At 32.4% G+C, this 21326-nt stretch overlaps 1 protein-coding gene and 1 non-coding gene across 2 annotated transcripts; both read right to left on the minus strand.

Moving 5' to 3' along the window:
* Positions 1-341: 341 nt before the first annotated feature.
* LOC106708346 (fatty acyl-CoA reductase wat) lies at positions 342-19206 on the minus strand. The gene is made up of 15 exons (XM_014499834.2): positions 19082-19206; positions 10746-10944; positions 9227-9488; positions 5221-5336; positions 4857-4979; positions 4573-4757; positions 4387-4470; positions 4003-4112; positions 3643-3728; positions 3425-3540; positions 3010-3132; positions 2646-2765; positions 1941-2131; positions 1739-1805; positions 342-1442 (listed from the first exon to the last, which is right to left on the minus strand). The coding sequence occupies exons 2-15, from the start codon at positions 10938-10940 to the stop codon at positions 1355-1357; spliced, it is 1866 nt and encodes a 621-aa protein (XP_014355320.2). The 5' UTR covers positions 10941-10944; positions 19082-19206; the 3' UTR covers positions 342-1354.
* Positions 5802-5874, minus strand: Trnav-uac. Its single transcript has one exon. It is a non-coding gene; the product is annotated as a tRNA-Val (tRNA).
* Positions 19207-21326: the final 2120 nt, after the last annotated feature.

Here is a 21326-nt window from a genome sequence, read left to right on the forward strand (position 1 = left end):
CAATAGATAATACAGTTTCTGGTCTTTATCTCAGTTTTTACGTTGAAGTTCAAAGGCTTACCACGTTGGCAAAAATAAAACAAAATGTTATAGCTACAAAGATAAAAATGTGCTTAGAAAGTAATTGTTCACTTATTAATTATGGTCTATTAACTTAAATTTCCTAATTATTGAGCAAACCATTTTTAATTAAATATCATCACCGTCAGCTATACGCCCACCTTAAGTCACAGGCAGGTGACTTAGGTTTGGCTCTAATTAAATATTTAGTTAATTTTATAATGATTATTAATTGTGTCCCCGTAATAAAAAAAAGAAATCTCAACGTTTTCCCTAATAAAAGAATATTCACTTACACTATATGTGTAATGTTTATATTTTATTCCAGTTTCCATTTTATGGGTTGTCAGTAATCAACATAACCCTACACCAAATATTTTCAATACCTGGTTGGAGTAAATATTAGTAAATATAATTCTTTAACATTTTTGTGGGTCTAATCTCCTTGAAGTTCATCTTGTCTTCATGTCCTTGGCCTTTCCCGTTCATGTGGGGTGGGCGCACAGCCTTTTATAAACCATATCTTGGCTGAATTTCTTACGGCCAGCCACCAGCCTGTCGCCAACCCTACTTTGGAGCCGGGAGTTCATCACAACTCAGCAATTAATTAAAACAAATAAAGGCATTTTTATCGACGTCCAAATAAAAACTAGTTCTTGATACGTCCTTATATTCTTTTTGATTGGAATAATAGTACATTTTAGCTTAGCGAGATAATTAATTTCACTCATATTTCCCTTAATGTTTCACTTCAAAAAAGTAGAAAGTCGAAATTTGAGGTAGGTGGTAAAATACAACTTACATAATATTATGTTGGCAAAATATTTTTTCTTATAATAGTTATAATATGCTACTATGGTTGACTAATTATTAATTTCTGTATTTATTTTTTTGGCATATATACCTACTCCAGAACATAAAAGTGAGGCGAATTAAGGGCCTCCAGAGATCTTTCCTTGGGGTAAATTTCCTCAGTGTTGTCATTTACAATAATACAAAATTACGTTTCGAAAAGCGACTCTCGATAAGACGTCAAACAAGTTTAAACATTCTATCTTTAGGTTGTATATCAATGCCTTGCTTTGACAAAATAAAGAAAATATCGAACTTTACACCAATTCCTTAAATCTTAATAATCAAAAATTATAATTATAATTATTTTCGCGAATAAGATTGTACTTTAATCTAGACTTGACCCATTTACAAAGCCAGAAAAGTCCATCCCTCGTGATATTTCTTATATTATATTTACTATTTAGACTAAATACAGAACCACAATATTTATTTTAATAAGCTAAAAGAAAAGTCTTACTAATAAATACCCTAAATAGAGAACCAGGCATAGTGTGCCCAGTTTCAAAAGCTGATGCATGTAGTATAACCTGCAACAAATATAAAACGATTTATAATATTAATAAGAAAACAAAAAAATACTACAAATATAAAAGTACTAAACCGAGAAACAAATAGACAAAATTTGTGTTTCACTCTATGAAAAAAATATACCCTGCATTGGCTACGGCATACTAAAAATTTATACTTTCACAGGCAATTTTTATTTTACTTTTCATTGCATTGCAACGCTTACCGGATTGAGAAAATTATTGCATGCAAACTGTTTAATCGAAAAAAATCTATCTAATCTCCGCATATTTTGTTACTATTAAGAAATAATTACCTGTTCCACCTTTTCCTCGCTTCAGGTAAAGTTGAGACGTCGTCCTTTACTAGATAAACTCGAAGTCCTGAAACAATAATATTAGGTTATATTGAATTTTAGAAATTTGAATTTAATTAAACTTCGGCTGACGTTAAAAATTTCGACCATACGCCGATTGCACAAAACTATGAATGAGCGCCCCTCAGTCAAGAATACTGACCTAGTAAAAACGTCTCTGTCATGTAATCCCAAGACATGTCCGCCATGCTGAAGGGGAAGACGACTCTATCAGAGGGAGAGAGAGAACGCCACATGTCTCGTACGTTGTCGTCACTGAAGCGCCAGTCTTGCATTGAGAAGTAGAACAGTATGTTGGCCATCTTCATCACTCTCTGGTACAATTTTAACATTCTGCAATAGACATTTTTAGTTTTATTAAACAAAATATCTATTTTAGAATACTTTAAAAAAATAACGGTCAATCAATTTAAAATAAGATTAATGGAAGCTAATCGTCTTTTAAGGCAAGTATAGTATTGTTTTGTTAGGGAATTGGGTCACCAAGTGAACAGTGATGATCTCTAAATAAACATATATCAATGTGTTCATTGTACTCTCTAAATAACAGTAATAGTAATTATTTGTCATTTTCAGGTTATTAACTTGTTATGTCAGTCCCTTTTGCCGCCACGGAGTCAATAGGCTAAACATCTTACTAATCTTGCTATGTTATTCCTTAGTATAATATAATTAATGCAAAAGGTTAGCTAGATGGATGGGTGGATATATGGGTGGATGAAGGTATCTCCAGAACGGCTGAACGGATTTCGATAACATTTGGCATGGATGTAGAACATTTTATTCCGTACGAACGGAGTCGCGAGCGACAGCTAGTTAGATATAAGGTAAAATATAGTAAGCTTACACTCTCCGCCGACATGTGAAAAGACTGTATAAGTCCAAAAACAGCGCCGGAAGATAATGCAAGAAGAAATTGTAGAAAAGAAACATGTAGTAATTACTTGTGAGATTCAGTCCGTAGTACCTGAAATTATATGTAAGTGAAAACAGATTTTATATTCATTCATTATATTAATTTTATTTCATTTATAACTAGAAATTTTAATAATGAGAGAAAGACATTTGTTATAGTTTTTAACAATTTCGTCGAGTTTAGAATTCGTCCTTGGATTATTACCCGCTTCTACAATTTAACAAATTTATGACATTTAACAAAAAATAAGCCCTAATTGTACGTTGGGAAAGAGTCATTTCTTGTTATTTCTTACCAAACAGCTTTCATAGTCGGTTTGTCCAGCCCATGTTTCATGTTCAGATCTATAAAAGTTTTCCATTTTAATGGATTCTGTGCTCCTGATACGAAGTTATAAATTGGTATGTCAGAAGTTTGACTGAAACATAATTACATTTCATAAATTAGTGTGGTTTATTTTTTGTTTCAGGTAATTTATATAGTTTGATAGTTAGTTTTAATTCTTTCTTACATTACCCAAATGAGGGCAGTGCCCGAAATCGTAGGTACACACGGTTTCGGGCGCTAGGAAACATGTGGTTTATGATATCTGGAGCCAGTCCAGTCAAATTTTAATATATGGTCAAACTAACGTAGGTACTTATTTACAGATGCTAGTTGTTACTACTAGTATTGTTGATGTATTTATTAAAAAACAATTTGTAGCTTACTTTTCTTTAAAATGTTTAGCTGTGTTGCAAGCAGAGGCCAGTATGGCGTTGACGGCCATATCAACGGGCACCATATCCGCTACTTTATTCTTGTCTATATACATTGTACGTAGGACCTGAAACATGTCGTCATCTCTGTTTTCTCAAAGCGTACGAAAAGGAAGAAAATACATATCAGCAAGGTAAACACCTTGTGATACAGAAACCTTATTACTTACCCCAGTACCAATCCCAATAATAAGACCTGTCGGTCCATATATGCTATCCGTCCAGCCACGTACTGGTTCTTCGTACGTTGATATAACTGTAAATGGAAATCAACTGTCATCAACATCAAATATGCCATACATCTCTGTCTGCCGTTATCTCTATTCATTCCCTTATTACTATCCCCCTTCATAGAATCTATCCATAATTTCTTCGGTATTCCTATAGCATTGGCACATTCAATCTCATTACTATCTTGTTCAACTTCATCTCTCTGCATGACATTATCACGATATTGTACTCGTCAGACTAACTCTATTCGTTAGGACCAGTGACTGTGAGAACTATAATTGCTGCATGAACTAACTTACTTATAGATGGTCGGACAATGCATATCGGCATTCCCTCTCCGTATTTTCGTACCGCTTCCTCAGCTATTGCCTTCGTAAAACAATACGTATTTGGATATTTGCCTAGGAGTCTGAAACAAATCCATATTTTATTTAATAAGATAATAATTTTAGTATTTACAACTAGATGGGCAACATCTTTTTGTTTTGTTCGACTAAGACGGTTTACAGAGCAAGTTTTAGGGCTGCCAGTATGAGAAGACTGTAATTTGGTCACAACATTGGATCAAAAGGCAGAATAATTCTATCTTCGAAATTCTACTTTGCGCCTGTCTTCTGTTTGTGGTATTTTACCGGTCAAATGCACTATTGTTCAGTAACTGTAAATAATAATGATGATCTTACGTCGGTAAAATTTTTTCTATTAATCCTTCGTCCAATTGAGATACGGCTTCTAACGCCTCTACCGACATTGGAGGGTCATAGAACCTGGAACGTTTATATTTAATTAATAAAAATGTATAAACCAATTCTTGAAAAATAAATAATCATCTGGAGGAAAGATTTTTTATAAAGCTTATATTAACTCACTTTTCCTCTATATGTTTGAGGTATGTGTTGGAGAAAGCAGTCGACACATGTGTAATCGCCTTTAGGTTCCGACATTCTTTACCGAGTTTGAGTACTTCCTTAGTACCTCTGACGTTGATACCGGTGGATATCGACAGTTTTTCGTCAAACTTTACGGTGGCTGCCGAATTTATTATTATAGAAACCTGTAAAATTTAAACAGTAATATGAAACTCTTGTCGTTTAATCGAGTTTATTAAGACAGTTGCTTATAAAATTCTGACTAGCTTTTTCTTCTAATTTACCTTGGTAGTAAGCGTCTTTCTATCTTCATCAGAAAGTCCAAGACCGGGTAGTTCCATGTCACCAACGATTGGGACCAATTTATGTATACCTTTCGGATTTTCTTCATGAGCACGTTGAAATAGCTAAAATAAAGGAAACGATGCTTTAAGTTCAACGAGATACTGATCGCGCCATCTACTGTCGAAAAGATTTATGTTTATAGATTGACACCAAACTATTAATTTTACCAAATGTATTAAAATATGAAATTTAATAATACATAGGATATTAACATTTTTTAAAATAAACAATTCATTAATTACACGTGTATTATCACGCCATCTATTGGCAAGTATAAAAATGTTCCATTTATTTAATACTCACAAAATCGTCGAGAAGGGTATGTAGACGAGTTACAGCATCTTTGCCCTTTTTCGCTCTAATCAATACATAAATTGTCTCTACATCTTTACATGAACGTAGCAATTTTTCTATTAAAACTGTAACAAACAAATTATTGCCAGAACTATGGATGCGTCTGAATATGCTTTTAGTAGTTTTCAGCATGATAAGTACACTAGCCTATACATTATTAAAGGCTGTAAACTATGTCGATTCTATCTATATCTTATATATATAAAAGAAAGTCGTGTTAGTTACACTATTTATAATTCAAGATCGGTCGAACTGAATTAGCTGAAAATTGATGGGGAGGTAGCTTAGAAGTAGGAGACGGATATAGGAACTTTTTTATCTTGTGTGCATTTTTTTCATTCCGCGCTGACGAAGTCGCGGGTAAAAGCTAGTTTCAAATATGATCCAGATCAGTTCAACCGTTCTAAACTTACGTGACAACAAACATACATCCATCCATCCATCCGAATTTTCGTGTTTAGATTTCTTAGAAGTAAGATACAAAAATAAAGAACATGATGTTTAAAAAATTTTGGTCGAATAAAAAGATATGATTCCGGCCAGGATCGAACTGGCGGCCTTCTGCGTGTAAAGCAGATGTGATAACCACTACACCACGGAACCCGTTGTCTCTACAGATAAAACAATACATTTTATGAATAACACATTTGCTATGTTTTGGGAAAATAAATAAAAAATTAAGTCCGCACCTTCAAGAAATAAGTTTAAATTAAATAGAACATTTAATTCATTTAAATAATATTCACATTTAGTCATATAACGTCAGCAGTTTTGTCTTAATTACAATACTTTAAGTTACTTTATTCATTTATTTATTCAGGGTTTTCCACAAAATTACATTAAGACATTACAAAAAAGTTATTGATAAATGTAATCTCAATTAAGGATAACCACAACTTGCAATGTTAGATAATTAGGATCTCAATAAACTTTTTTTTTTAATCAAAGTTACTCATCAAAATTTGGTAACAAGTAGGGCGTTTGGGTAACTGCCCAGGGCATCGGAATGAAAGGGGCAACACAGATCTACGAATGTCTCGCTGTGAGACTGTGTAATCTCACATAATCCTGTTAACCTAGTAGAGCTAAAACCCTTAATTATTGTAGAGATTCGACTGACGGGGGTTATTTTCTTACGAGTCAGAAATTAATAGCGATTTCTAAGTTCTTTACCCACTTTCAGACCAAATGACTACTTTCAAAACGTGCAAACTTTTTCGTCTACTTACTAGCTTAACTTTCGGTATACTCTTTATTTACTAAACTTGAAATTTAAGTATTATTGTAACACATCTCTTTGATGTATAAAAGTTTACAACTAATAACACAAAATTAGTTTCCTCGGTCTCCAAAAAAAATAATGAAAGATAATTCAAACGCAATAAAAAAGTGGTCCCAAATCAAATTAAATTTTATTCATCACTTATGTTTTTGTTCCATTAATTGTTCAAGTTTATTAACTAAAAAAACTTTTGTAACTTTGTTTATAAAAAAGGCTATATAATTATACTGGTAATATTAAAAAAAACTCTAACAGGGAGGTACTTAGAGGTAGGCACCAGGTTTACCTACTTAATAAAGTAGTGCACGTTAATTTCGATTAATTAATTTGTTATCTAGCACCTAGCTTAGGATAAGTACTTATCACTTAGTAGTGTTTTATAATTACGAATGGCGAAAACTATTTCTTGGCACAAATCGCTTAGTGCCGATATACACGGACTTCTTTAATCGGTAAGTATCGGGCATTTAAACTGGTCGTGGTACGGCCGACTTTATAACAGCTAATAATGCAGCAGAGGATAAAAACAAGTCAATCGGTATATAAATAATTTATTATACTCTGTTATTATGTTACATAGTTAACACGGATCGAATATTACATTTATTAAAAACATTATTAAAGGAGCACCTTCTCGACGACGCGACTGGCTTTTAGACTCATTCTACCATCTGAAAAAAAATTAAAACGTCATTACACGAGCATATTTAGATTTGATTAAATATTTTTTTCGTAGCTTTTAAAAGATGAGCATAGAATCTTCAAATAAGTTTTTGCATTGTAGCGACTTTGCACTACAGTGGTAGTCTTAACAACATACTAACGAACGGCAAATCGAAAAACAAGGAAAGGGAAGGAATATGGAACAAAGAGGATTAGGACATGGTCACTCAATCTCGTTTACATAGTAATGGTTTTAACTCTATTAGCGCCTTGGGCAAGATTTCTTCGGCAGTCACTTTTTTTTGTAATTCACAAACCAACGCAATTGTAAAGCGCAACTTTTAGCGCAGCGTCCTGAGCCCAGCCCATCCGCGCCCTATCTTAACTCCGGCACTGCACTAACATAATATGAAAATTTTATTTCATCTTCTAAAGATACCAAATACAGATACCGAATAAATTAAGGCTATTCAATATCTAAAGCATTAAAGAGATTTAAGAAAAATATCGTCAATAAACTAGTAGTGGTATAGTATTCAATAGTTACATACCTAAAATGGTGGTGATTTTTTAATTTTATTCATGATTTATAAATACAAATGTAAATATTTATAACAAATTCCAATATTTACAAGGATTGATAATAATTGAAATGCTTTAACGTCTATTATAAAAATAGGTTGAATTAATCAGGAAACTTTATGAGGACTCTGGTGACGGTTCTACTATGGACGATGGTCGAGGAAGGGGGGAGGTGGAAGCTAGAAGTGAATATTTTAATACAAAAGGTACGCTTATCAGTTAATCTCGCTTATCAGTTATAGGCATCTTAGTATTTCGAAGTAGATTATCTATTTTATATATAATCTCGAGTGACAGCTGCCCCTGCCCTTAATGCTAAACTTAAAAAGGGAGATGAGATTGATTGTAACCGATTTAAGGAGTAAGGAAAACGGGACTTAAAATGTATATTTTTTATACAAGCAATGTATGAATTAATAAAATATCGTACTTACCATAATTCCGACTCCGAAGCGCAAAAAAAAACACACACACAAACATAAAGAACACCATTTACAACACCACGTATAAAAACATGCAAATTTGTATACCTCTGGGTTTACACTGACGAAACAACTGTACAAAAAGCATATCGTTATCTCTATCTTTCTTGTTCTTGTTTCTGTTTTTTATCTCTTTTATGAACAAGTGTTTCGTGAGTGGAAATCCACGATAATATAAGTAAGCAATTCATGTAACTTACTTTATAAAAAGTAACAAGCTCGCTTACGTATAATATTTAAAATAAGGCAAACTCAAACAAGACTTAAAACGGGAAATGTAAACGTAGAGCAGTATCATGTTTCTTTTGAAGAATTTAAAACAAGTTTAACTTGCAAGGTTGATGTTTGAGGTCGATGAAATGCAAAGTAAAAGAACAGTTCAAATACAAACACACACAGTACATAAAACTGCAAAAATTCCAGTAACTGCAAGTATTACAGCTAAAAATCAAACCCACAACTTATAGCAAACACACACAAAAAAACAATAACAAACACGCAAGCAACGCGGATCCGTGTCTTAGCACCTAAGGAGGTCCCACAAAATCATCAGATTTATTCCGTAATTAAATAAAATGTATAAAAACAATTAATCAAAAAATATTAACTTAAGTCTACGTTTACCACACCCTATATAAAATATCGTGTGTTTGTTTTTTTCAACCTCAAGACTTCCTTTATTAGGTTAAAGCAATTAAACAGTAAAAACAAAATTTGAAATATCACAGATTGGTTAAAGCTGTACTAATTGATTCAGGTTGTACTTAACGGCATATTTAGATATTTTTTTAATAATACTTTTATCGTGATCAGCCAAATCAACTAGCCAAAAAAAAAAACATAATTTTAAACAAGTCAGTACTTATATGAATAATTATTCAAAATGTTTATTTATCTTATGAAATATAGGCGTAGAAATAGTAAAAGCAAAACGAAGCAAACTCACCTTTGCCCAAAAATCCAGTACCACCAGTCAAAAACACACACTGATCTTTATAAAAGTTTTGTATATCGGTCATCGCCGCTTTACCCTTAGTTAGTTTCCTCTTCTCTTCTTCTAACGCGTCCGCTCTGTCTTCCTCTGCGTAGTAATCGTCCAGTTTGTTGGCGGAAACAAACTCATGATCCTCGGAATAGTTTAGTATCGGAGCACTAGGAGTCATGGCTTCATTGTCCACGGCAGCGTTGCGAACTGAATTTTCCAAATCCTGTATACATTAGCTATATTTAGTTACATATATTTCATTATTGGGCTTAAAAATGTTATGATATCAATGTAATCTACTCTAATCTAATCTAATCTATATGATCTAATCTAATCTGTTATTGTGTTAAATTTTTGTGAATGTACATAAAATAAACAAAACATTATTTTTGTAGGCCATTGAACTTTTTTGTGTTCACAATTATCCAAAGTAATAAAAACATTTTTTCCGCGTTGCTAGCGTGTTTGTTATTGTTTTTTGCGTGTGTTTTTCTGAAGGAATAATTATTATGCCCGCTTTATATTCTCCTTAACCATTAAACTATAGAAGCAAAATCTATCTCTAACTTTTCTTTCTTCATTCGTACAATATCAATACGTCCAAATTTTTCAATACCCATATTAAAATAATAGAAGAAAGTACAGTGCTTTAGACATTAATAACAAGAATACGACTGCTTTATTTATTTATCTTGTTCGACTCTGTTCGAAAAAATGATCTTGTTTCACTTAATAAGTGAACCTTTGTCATGTCAATTATATTTTTAATTATACTTATTGCGTGCAACCTCGAGGTTTCTTCAAGGTTTTGCAAAAAATATTTCCTCAACGTAAAAGAGGAAGTGAGACTTAATTATTGCTTTTTCGCAATAAATGAATCAGTATTATATTGTATTCACCTTAAAATTAATATAAAATTCCTACAGATTAAGGAAAAAGGTGTTTTTCGCATTAAAACAGAGACTTCAATTTCAAGTTTTCCTTACAAACTCAATGCAAATGCCGAATGCGCAGTTGAAACCTTAACTTTTATAACTAAATATTGCCCACGTTTAAACAATTCTTCATTCCTTCAAGGTTTAATGATAGAAAAGAATAACAAATAACACTTTCTTACTTTGGGATGCCGAAAACGTGAATTAGCATAACATTAGGACTATTTCAAATGACAATATAGGTAGAGACTACAGTCAAAATCTGTTATAACGACATCGAAGGGACTACTCATATTGAGTCGTAAAAACCGATAGTTGTAACAACCGGTGACAGGTATTAATAGGAAAGATATGTAATAACATTCAGCCAGGACCTTTGATTTTGGTCAATTTAACCGGTATGTTGTTCTAAACGATGTCGCTATAAACGGTTTTGACTGTAGTAAGCGACGCTGTTATCACATTTTACGTTTGATTTTGTATGAACTCATGCATCTACCGAATTATATATCGATGGTTACATTGTTTTATAAGCAATAACTTACGTGTAAATTGTTTTGTAGCTCCTTGCTAAGGTTCCTGACATTTTCTAACTCCTTTATCTGTTGGTCTGTCGGTTTTCCATACACGTCAATCTCGATTTTCTCCCCCTTAGCCTGCGCCGCAGACCATTTTTCCATTTTCTCACGCGTCACCGACGTACCCATTAGTAAGGAGTCTTCCAAAGAGCCGCTATTCATTATACTGGAAAGTAAAATGCAATTAAGTAACTATTGTTGTCTGTTTAAATTTATCGGATTTGTACAAACTAGAATAATTGATGTTTCTGAAGAAAAAAATGGTTATTGTGAGAAAACAATAAAAGATAGATATATGCTATCGCGGACTTTTATTTAGGACATTTAAAGAGCTACAATTCGTCCATACATCATTTTTATGTAGGTCTTATAGTTTAGCCTACGTAAGCGCTGAAAGCAAAATTGTCCCTAATTTTCGCAACAAATTTTGAAGCTAAATTCAAAATCTACTAGTCTTCTAGTTATTTAAAAAAAAAAAACAAAAAAAATGGGACCCATCTGCAAGCACTTCCTTTCGATTAAAATATTTTTTATCAAAATCGGACCACCAGGGGCGGAGTTTCGCGGTAACACACATAAAAAAAAAAATACAATCGAATTGATAACCTCCTTCTTTTTGAAGTCGGCTAATAAAACTAATTGATCTTTGATCGTAGGTTTCTCAAACCAAAATCCCCGTTTAAAACATATCGTTATCTCAGTTTTGTCAAAGATGACAGGATGACAGGGATGACGATATGTTTTATACAGAGATTTTGGTCTCAGAAACCAACGGTCAATTTTAATTTTTATTACAAATTTTTCAATACATCAAATGAGCACTAAATTTAATATTTCACAGGAGAATATAAATTCAGATGATGAAACTCAAATTTTATAAAAAAAAATAATAATTTTCTTGTTTCATAAAAAAAAAACTATTAAACATGTTTCTACAGTGACCTATTGCGATGCGATCCACAGACTAATAAAACTTCGAACAATCGGTGTGCCAGTAATAATAAATGAGGACGCCATTGCCATTGTGTGTGGTCATTGCCAATAGACACACTATAAGGTTTATCTTAGTAATATATAATAAATGCGAAATTTAAATTATATTAAATAAATAAAAAAAAATGGTTTGTTAATGACGAATATCTGAGGTAACAAACCTAAAATGCAATTGAATTATAAGCCTTCTTTTTTTGAAACTTCACAAATAAAATTCTTGTTGTAAAGTACTCGTTCATCCTCACATAAATATGTTAATTTATTTTTGGTAAGTTCAACCTTTTTGAATGAGGACAAAGAAAAATTTCAATCGTTTTTTTATTTTACTTTTTGTTCCTAACCATTCATTGTAAGGTTTTTTAACTTTACATGTACCTTTTTATATCAAAAGATGGCAAACGAGCAAACGGCCATCTTGATTCGCAGAAATAGAAAGGCGACCGTCGCCCATAGACATCCAAATGCAAATGTGTTGCCTACCTTTAATCAACGGAGAAAGGGACGCAGTGAAAGAAGATAATTCCCCTTCCTATGCGTCCCCTCTTCCACCAAATCTACTTCCCCTTCCCATCCTTTCCTAATGAGAAAAGTGTGGGAAGGGAAAGAGGACTAAAATTAGGCCTCCGGCACCACACTCATCAGACGAAACGCGGAATTGCTCCCACTTCACCTAATGCATATTGTTACAAATTTCCTTAAAACAAAGCTCCAGTGTCCGTCTACATAATCTTCCTCAACAATTGTACGGCGTATGAACGACATTTCCACCTATCTATTTATTACGTGCCGATGATACATGTGTGTGTCATCAACCGATTGCGAACTTCGTCAATTTACAAATGGACTAGGCATTTTATAAGTTATCAGCAAATCGCGGAGTAAACGAATCATTTGACGTACATATCTTAGTAAGTAAGTAATCTATTATTATTTCTTTGTCAAAGACATTCTTAAGATTTTTTTTATTATCGTGTTACAAACACATATTTAATTATAGTAGAAAGGGATGACAAAATGTATTAATACAAATGCCGCGGTAAAGGAATTCTACGGTTAATACGACTGTTTATAAACATGAAAACAAATTTATTGAAAGTTTAAAGAATAGTCCGTTTATAAACTGGCCAAGTTCTCAATGGATCGGTGACATAAGTAATGTTCGCATGATACAAGGTAGGTATGCTAGTGCTGTACAAGTAGATGACCTCACGTCCAGTTTTCACAACTCATTTGACCATATTTGCTTTCATTTAAATATGTTTATTCAACTTGTGTTTACGATTATCTCGACTTCTAACATCATGCATTACTCGTAATAACGTATTATTCTAATCTATACAGTTAAAAAAATAGTGTCTGTATGTAATATCGAATAAAAATCATATTTCCTGTAAGTGATGCTATACCTAACGCGCAAAGACACAATTTTGTATCGGGTAATCCCCGAAACAGACGGATCGATTTTGACGAGACTTTCACTGGTAGTTAATATGTGCGGGCATATTATATGCTACTTTACTACGGATTGCTTATTTTGACTCTTGCGTTGACGCAGTCGCGGGCGACCAAAGTATAACTTTAATACTTTTCCAGACGAGAAATAAAAAAGAATTATTTACAAAGTATTTTTGACTAAATTATAATGTGATTTATGCGATGGTATCAATTATATACTCTTAATTATCCTTATTTTGATTAGTTACATAATAAAAGCTTAAAAGATAATTTCATTAGATTAAATAAAATTGCCTAATATCATCGTATTACATTTTTATGGCTACTCATGTTCTCTGCACCTCTCTTGGTTTAAAGCTTTCGACACACATTCAGTTTTCAGTAAACAGTCGAACTGTAAAGTTAAAACTCAAAAGTCTACAATTTAACCGAAAGTTAAAATTTTGCCTACACAAGTAAAGTGAGTGTCAATTGAGTATTTAGTTAAAACTGAAGGTAGGTGACTTTACTCAATTTAAATTATAAAAACAATTATTACCAAGGATTTTATTTAACAATTTAAATAACATTATGACCAATTTAACTAGACCTTGTGCTTTAAAAATATGGTCGTCAAGTATTTCGTCCGGTGCTAATAAAGAAAAACTAATTTTTGAAATTTCTGCCTGTCTGTCAGTATGTCAGGTCACGTTTGTTCCGGGTAATCTACGGAACGTCTGGAACGATTTTGACGGGACTTTGGCCGGAAGGTACTTCCAACGTTATGGGTTGTGTAGGCGAGTAAAAGAATTTTGTAAACTGGATTTACAAAAAATGTTTCTGTATCTATCTAGTGACGTATCGTGTGACGTTATTTTACATTAAAACATTGTTTTGAGGTTATAAATAATTGGTTATTATGTATACTTATTATAAAATATGATTGCTCTTACAAACCCAATACTTATAGTGTATTTTATGTCGCGACCGCGTAGTTCACCTTGGTGTTTTTCCTTCACTAATTAGATTATTGCTAATACCAGAATGTGGCAAACGAATAATCGGTCACTTGGTATTGCTAAAATAGAGAAGTAACCGGTTTTTTACATACTTATAATTATAAAGAGGAAAGATTTATTGTTTGCATTGAAAAGGAAACTACTTAACCGATTTGAAAATTCTTTCACTGTTAGGAAGCTACGTTATCCCCGGGTTACATAGGCTATATTTATTACTAGATATATATTTTTTTATTTTTCGCGGGTTGCGGGCATCAGTATAGTATACGTTAGTAAAAGAGCAAGCGCCCACCTAATTTCGCCATAATAATGAAGCGACCGCTGCCATAGACATCCGCATTAGCAGATGCGTACCTACCTTTAACCGACTATGTCCCTGTATCTGCGAAATTGCTGTTTATTGATCGTTAAACACTATACAACTATTACATTTAATTACACGTGTCTTACTTTAAGCGAATTTAAAGGATGAAGCTCAATAATTTGTATAGAGCTGAAAATTGGTAGGAATGTTTGAAACACCATTACATGTGTACCCTGATGTCCCCGTCTATCGCGCATTTGGAAAAAATTCAATATGAAAGATTGTTTGTGTTTTTGGCAAAATCGTAACTTTTATTTTAAAAAAAATACCTTAGAACGAATTGTAGATCGTAAAATTACCTATAAAAAAATCACTGCGTACTTTTTATCACGAGCTTCGAAGATATTATGGTTCAAATAGTTGAAAAAGTCGTAGTTTTAACTGGCCAGTGAATAATTGTAGCTTCAATATTTAATTTGATTCGATTTTTATCACTCGTATTTACAAAGATGGAGTAAGCGAGAAAGTTGTTTTGATATAAATATCGGTCATAACTGTGGGTTTCTACAGCTACTCACTTATGTAAATTAAAAATAAACTCTCCATCATGTTGAAAAAAATAAGGACAACGATATGTTTTGCTACAAGTGTTACGACAGTGGCAAATGAAATAAATCGATTAAAATATCACGGAAATCGATAAGTAAACGGATTTAAAATTGAATACCTACAATCTTTTCTCGAAGGTCGTTTCTCCTGCCTGTTTGGGATTGTCTTGTTGTTAAATAATTTTCCGGAACCAAATTCCGCCATGCCTACTTTTTATGTTCTCGCTAGCTTTTCCCCGCAACTCAATCCGCGTAGAATTAAAAAAAAACTTAATTAGTAGCCTATGTGTTCTTCCAGATTACGTTCCAATCTGTGCTAAATTACAGCGAGATCTGTTGCCGACAACTTCTAAGAAATATCCAAACATTCGCATTTTTAACGTTTGAACATAAACAAACTTACAAAGCTTGTTTCATATTCACTCTGTATTTTAATATTTTTTTGTCTAATATGCAAATGTCCTTCTGGTGTTATTTTATAATATGCAAACGAGTTCAACACTGAAGGTTACTAACTACACAGAACAAGGAAATGTTTATAGGTATACATTTAGCTATCCATAAAGACATTTCCCAATGATCAAATTTAATTGGTTTGGAAGTAATAACGTGGAGTTTATTTACATTTAACATCATGAAGTCTGTTTTAAGGTAAAGTTACGAAATAATACATAAGTTACTTAAATGCAGATATAATAAAATATTTTAATATATTGGATATTATTGAATATGGTTATTAACTAGCTGTCGGCCGCGACTCCGTCCGTGTGGAAAAAAAAAACACAATTAGTAGCTTATGTGTTCTTCCAGACTATATGTTCTACAACTGTGCCAAACTTCATCGAGATCCGTTGAGCCGTTCCGAAAATATCTTTTATCAAACATCCATGTAAACATTCGCATTTATAATATTAGTACGATGTTATTAATGTTAAAATGTAAAAGTATCCGTCACTATATACACGTACATCGAACCTGTTAAACTAGAATCTATATTATTTAAATCAATTTCATATGTACTTGTGGCCACCGCGACTTTCAGCGCAAAAAAAAGCTTTCCTTAAAAGTCCTATTAAAAACGTCGCAGCCGTTTCGGAGATTACCCGGAACAAACGCGGCCTGCGGCAAATACATGTCAGTGAAATATATTTTTTGTCGATATAACATACAGAGAATTCATATTTTTTATATGTATCGATAGATCAAATTTTTTAAATATAGGTTCTGCTGCTACAGATGAGAAAATCTTTTTCTCACAAAGGTGATATTAAATTGGTCCTAATTTAGATTGGGTCAGTCAGAGTAATTTAGGTTGGTCCTAATTGAGGTTTAGAAGTACTAAACATGTACTAAACAATTAATAAATACCAAAAGGTCTTTTATTGTCTTTTGCACGAGAACTTGATTTTTATGTGAATTATTCTTAAAAATTATTAATTAGATCAAATGTATTTTTTATTTATTTTCAATGGTATTACGTCTGCGGATAACATTAAATTATAATGACCATTTTAATGATTGCTACTTCAAGTACGAACTAAACGTTAAAAAAGAGTACCTAGTTACGTATTAATTGATCAACAAAAACAACAGTATCGTAAGCTCTCTTAAAGGTCAAGGAATATTTTGTATAAGGAAATTAAAGTACCTGCACATTTTTGGTAATTATTATCCTTGCTTTTGTTTACAAGCTTTGACCTTTAATAAACTCAGTGATTAGGGCTATAGATAAATGATATACGTAATGAGTGCCGGCGTTAGGGCAGGGGCTCGGTAAAAGTGGCATAATTTATATAATACAACAGTGGGTTTTTGCATAGTCCATTTCTCTATTGTCAAAGGGTTTATAAGACGTCTAAGTTGTTTTGTTTGAATGGAAATTTACATAAATAACATACGATAAAAACGGGTCATAAGTTTCAAATGTAATTACAACCCGACAGGTATATTTTGATATTGTAGTGACGTAAATCACGCCACGTGTTGACAGTTAATTGCGTTGTGGTCATTAATGTGGGTTTTCATTGCCGTAGCAAAGGTAAATATCTCCCAATATTCTCGTTATAAGACGTATGATTCTCAATTATTTTCAAACTAGTAGTCACTCATTGGTCGAAACTCGATCATAGCTTATTAAACAAGCAACAATTTGATGTGCATAGTTAAAAAAATTGGACTGAAACGTATTTTGTTTTATATCCCTCAATTCATAATCATTTTTATTTTTGATGCAAAGGCACTTTATGTACTTCTCAAAATTAACTTTTCTTTGCGCTTTTGTTAAAATGGGGTACAGAGATTTCGCTTCACTATTAATATATATACTAAAATGTCTAGACAAAAAATTTGCTTGAAATTTGCCCTACGGATAAATAAAGGTTAAAAAATACCCAGACATTACTTTCCATACCTTTTAATCGAATAACAATAAATGCTTAAAATTAATCACATGATCGGAATATTCCTTCCGGAACTGGTTTCATGACGTACGTTTACGAAATTTACTTAAAAAAAAAAGGATTTGGACCCGAAACCAGTTCCTGTCAGTTGCTGTTCAGAAACAGATTTTTAGAATAAGAAGTGGTTATATAAAATGTAAAGATTATGGATATATAGAGGGTCTATCACGAATATTCGTGAGATCGTTTTGTAACCTAATCGACAAAATTTGTATTAAAATTTCTAGCACCCTACCGTTCGTCTGGACGTAGAGTACACCAAGCGATCAAAACAAATGTCGATGACTTTACATAGACCTTCTCGAAACTTTGACGCAATAATTCGTGATAGACCCTCTGCACAATTTCTTTGTAGCGTGCTACGTTGAAAATGTACGTACATTACTAATGCAATTTGATCTTTGTAAACCTAATATAAGAATTTTATTTTAGAAAAATCGCTGCGAACAAATGATAGTGACATCTAGTAGCGGTTATGTGAAACGGAATTGCACGTAAATTGTATATAGGGACTTTGATTCTAGTATAGAAAACCATTTTATTGTGCACAGTAAAGCATTTATAGCTGATTGCAAGGCTAATGACATTATTAAAGTTATTTACAGTAAAACTAAGTAAATAATAACCTCAATTTAAAATAAATATAAGTAGGTAATTACAACTTGTCACTTTTATGGTTAGGTATTATAAATCAAGGGGCGTTGAGACTGGTTTTAAATTCAGGTTTTTTTTTCAATTCAATCATTTAATCGTTGCCCTTGCTAATACAAAAATTTCCATGGGAATACCGGACATTCGATTCTTGTAGCCTTTATTTTGCTATAGTCTTACCAATATTATAAATGCGAAAGTTTGGATGGATGGATGTACGGATGGATGTTTGTTTGATGGTGTCTCCGGAATGGCTGAACAGATCTTGATGAAATTTGGCACAGATATAGAACATAGTCTGGAAGAACACATAGGCTTCTTGTTCAATTGTTCTTTAGTTCCGCGCAGACGGAATCGCGGTTGAAGACTAGTATTTAATCAAATTAATATGTATATTATTATAGTTTCTTCTATATATGACTCGGGGGTCAACAACTACATTGAAATCTGGCATAACATAACCTAGCCTTAACTTTTTTTTTAAGTATTTCTAAACTTTTTAAGCTCTGTTCCATTGCAATGGAATTTACATACATAGAAACCCACATAAAACAAATCTTCGGTCGGGTAAAAAAATTATACCCCCTTGTCAGTCGAGTAAAAAAAATTCAATTTAGGACAATAGACCTGTTTTAAAGGATGAACAAAGACTGAGATTTTCTAGTGATCAGAACTATGAGTACGGAAGATTAATTTCAAGCAGTAACAAATATGAAAATATATGTTTTTTAATTGTAAACCGTTTTCTCTAAGTTCTTTAAAAATATATTTAAAAAAAAAAACATTTTAATTTTCACAAAAACCTATTATTATTTTTTTTAAATAATTTACTTACCTATTCTGTTATTATTACAATTTTCTTGGAATTAACACTGATATTAAAAGCGATTGTATGCACATATAAACGACGACCGTTTCTTCCCACGACTGAACGTTGACTGTCCACAGAAAAATAATTAAAGCAAGTCGAAGGCGAAGCAAGGTGGAACAATAACGTAGCACAATAAAAGTCAAAGGTTTACGATACAAAGGGCAAACTTTTAAAATTTCAGCATTTCTATCTGCCACTATTCCTATTTATTATTTCTAATTAACATTAACATGTAACATATTTATTTTAGAACATAATTGGTATTTATAATATATCAATAACAACATAACCCTCGCCTGTAACCCCTCTGGGGTATGTGGAGATCACGTACCTCTAGATGACGCGGTCCTGACACATCTAACTCGCTTCTTCTACATTCATACTCACCATTTTTATAATATTTTATATTAGTAGAGAAACACAGTCATTTTTTTTGTTGATTTTATATAAATGTTCCAAACCTTACTTATTTTTTAGAGGGTGATGCTTTATGCATATTCTGCGTCCCGCAGGGGATGCAGTTGTTATGTAGGATTCTCGTCCGGATGGGAAGCATACCCACTAAACCCCTCAATTCCTCCAACGCATGGGGACAGGATTACGGGCACGCTTTCGCTTTCGTCCGCGATCAAGTGTTCCAAACCAAACCTAGGCTAGTTTTTCAATTTAATTTATGATGTTTTAAACCTAACTTATCAGTTGTTTTTGGTTCATATTTAATACATTTATCGGTTAAATTATTAATTATCACTAGTAAATGTGATTATTTTTTTATTTTCACGTCGACTTTAGATTAATATTAGTAATAATCGACAATAATTAATGATTTTCAATTAATAACATTTACCGTAACATACACATAAACCTTCCGGGATACGGAACCTACATAATACTGAAAACTGTATTACGTTTCTTAGTTGACCTAGTCAAAGAACATTTGAGTCAAACTGAGTTCACGAAAAGCGACTTTCATTTATAACATTTAAAGAAAAGATATGTATGTAACAAATTAATTAGAACTATTCAAGGAAAAAAGGAGTAAATTTTCTAACTTTTGCGCTGCATAACTGATCGTTATTATAATACAACTATATGTAATTTAAAAAGCTTTATTTTTAAAGCTTAAAGACAATGTGCTATTGTCAATGTATAATAGTAACTGTACCTTCTAGTTTTAACGCTATTTATTTATACGTCATATGTTTGTTAAACAAGTTGAAACGATTATTATGTATAGATTAAAAAAATCCAAAGACCGCGAGACATTGAAACAAGATATTTAAATTATTGTAATCTTACTAATATTATAAATGCGAATGTTTAGATGGATGGATGTTTGTTTGAAGGTATCTCAGGAACGACTCAACTGATCTTTATTAAATTTGGCACAGATGTAGAACATAGTCTGGAAAAACATATAGGCTAATAATTTAGTTTTATTTAACTCCGCGTGAACGGAGTCTCGGGCGACAGCTAGTAGAAAATAAAAAGAAAAAGCGCTGTTATTTTCAAATTACACAAAGTATAACAACAAATATTACAAATGCCAGGTGCATAAGAAATATTAAACTAAAATTTATTCCAGACCAGAAGTATAAATCTTTTATCAGTCGCAAGTAAACTTTGGTACTTGAAATCGTGAATTTCAACTGTCGTCGTGACACCGACATTATTCATTTATTTTATTTGTTTTTCATAAAATGAGACTACTGAATAATATTGATATTGTACAGGTGTTTGAAAGTGGAAAGTCACAGAAATGTTTACTGTCTGTCATTTACACATTGAAAGGATCATACGGGAAGCGAAAACTTCGTACCCCTTAAGTAAATTGCGCTTACGGATGAACCTGAAAACATAGTTAACATAGTGAATTTTAGTCGAAATGAGAAAATAAATCCGCCATATCCCTTGCAAATAAAACGGTGTTAGTTGAAGACTATAAATAAAATTTCAAATTTTACACTGATACAGTGTGATTACAGTTTGTCTGTACCGATCAAGAGTTTGCCCTCGATACGAGGCCATAAGGAAGTTAATATTAATGTACGCGTACGGTGCGTACGGCGTCTTTAAAATTTAACATGTACAACCCGTTCTTATAAAAGAGTTGTCCATGGGATTTTACTATTTAAATCATAATTTAAAACATATGCTCATCACTCTTATTCTCTATAGAAACATCTGAGATAACAATATGTTTGAGTTT

The sequence above is a fragment of the Papilio machaon genome, chromosome 19 (genome assembly GCF_912999745.1).
Source record: "Papilio machaon chromosome 19, ilPapMach1.1, whole genome shotgun sequence".
Classification (NCBI taxonomy): Eukaryota; Metazoa; Arthropoda; class Insecta; order Lepidoptera; family Papilionidae; genus Papilio; species Papilio machaon.

Coding starts and splice junctions, on each gene's coding strand:
- LOC106708346 (XM_014499834.2), bottom strand. CDS start 10,940: ATGAATAGCGGCTCTTTGGAAGACTCCTTACTAATGGGTACGTCGGTG. Junction 3,729..4,002: donor CATTGTCCGACCATCTATAA/GTAAGTTAGTTC, acceptor TTCCATTTACAG/TTATATCAACGTACGAAGAA. Junction 2,766..3,009: donor CCGACTATGAAAGCTGTTTG/GTAAGAAATAAC, acceptor ATATAATTTCAG/GTACTACGGACTGAATCTCA.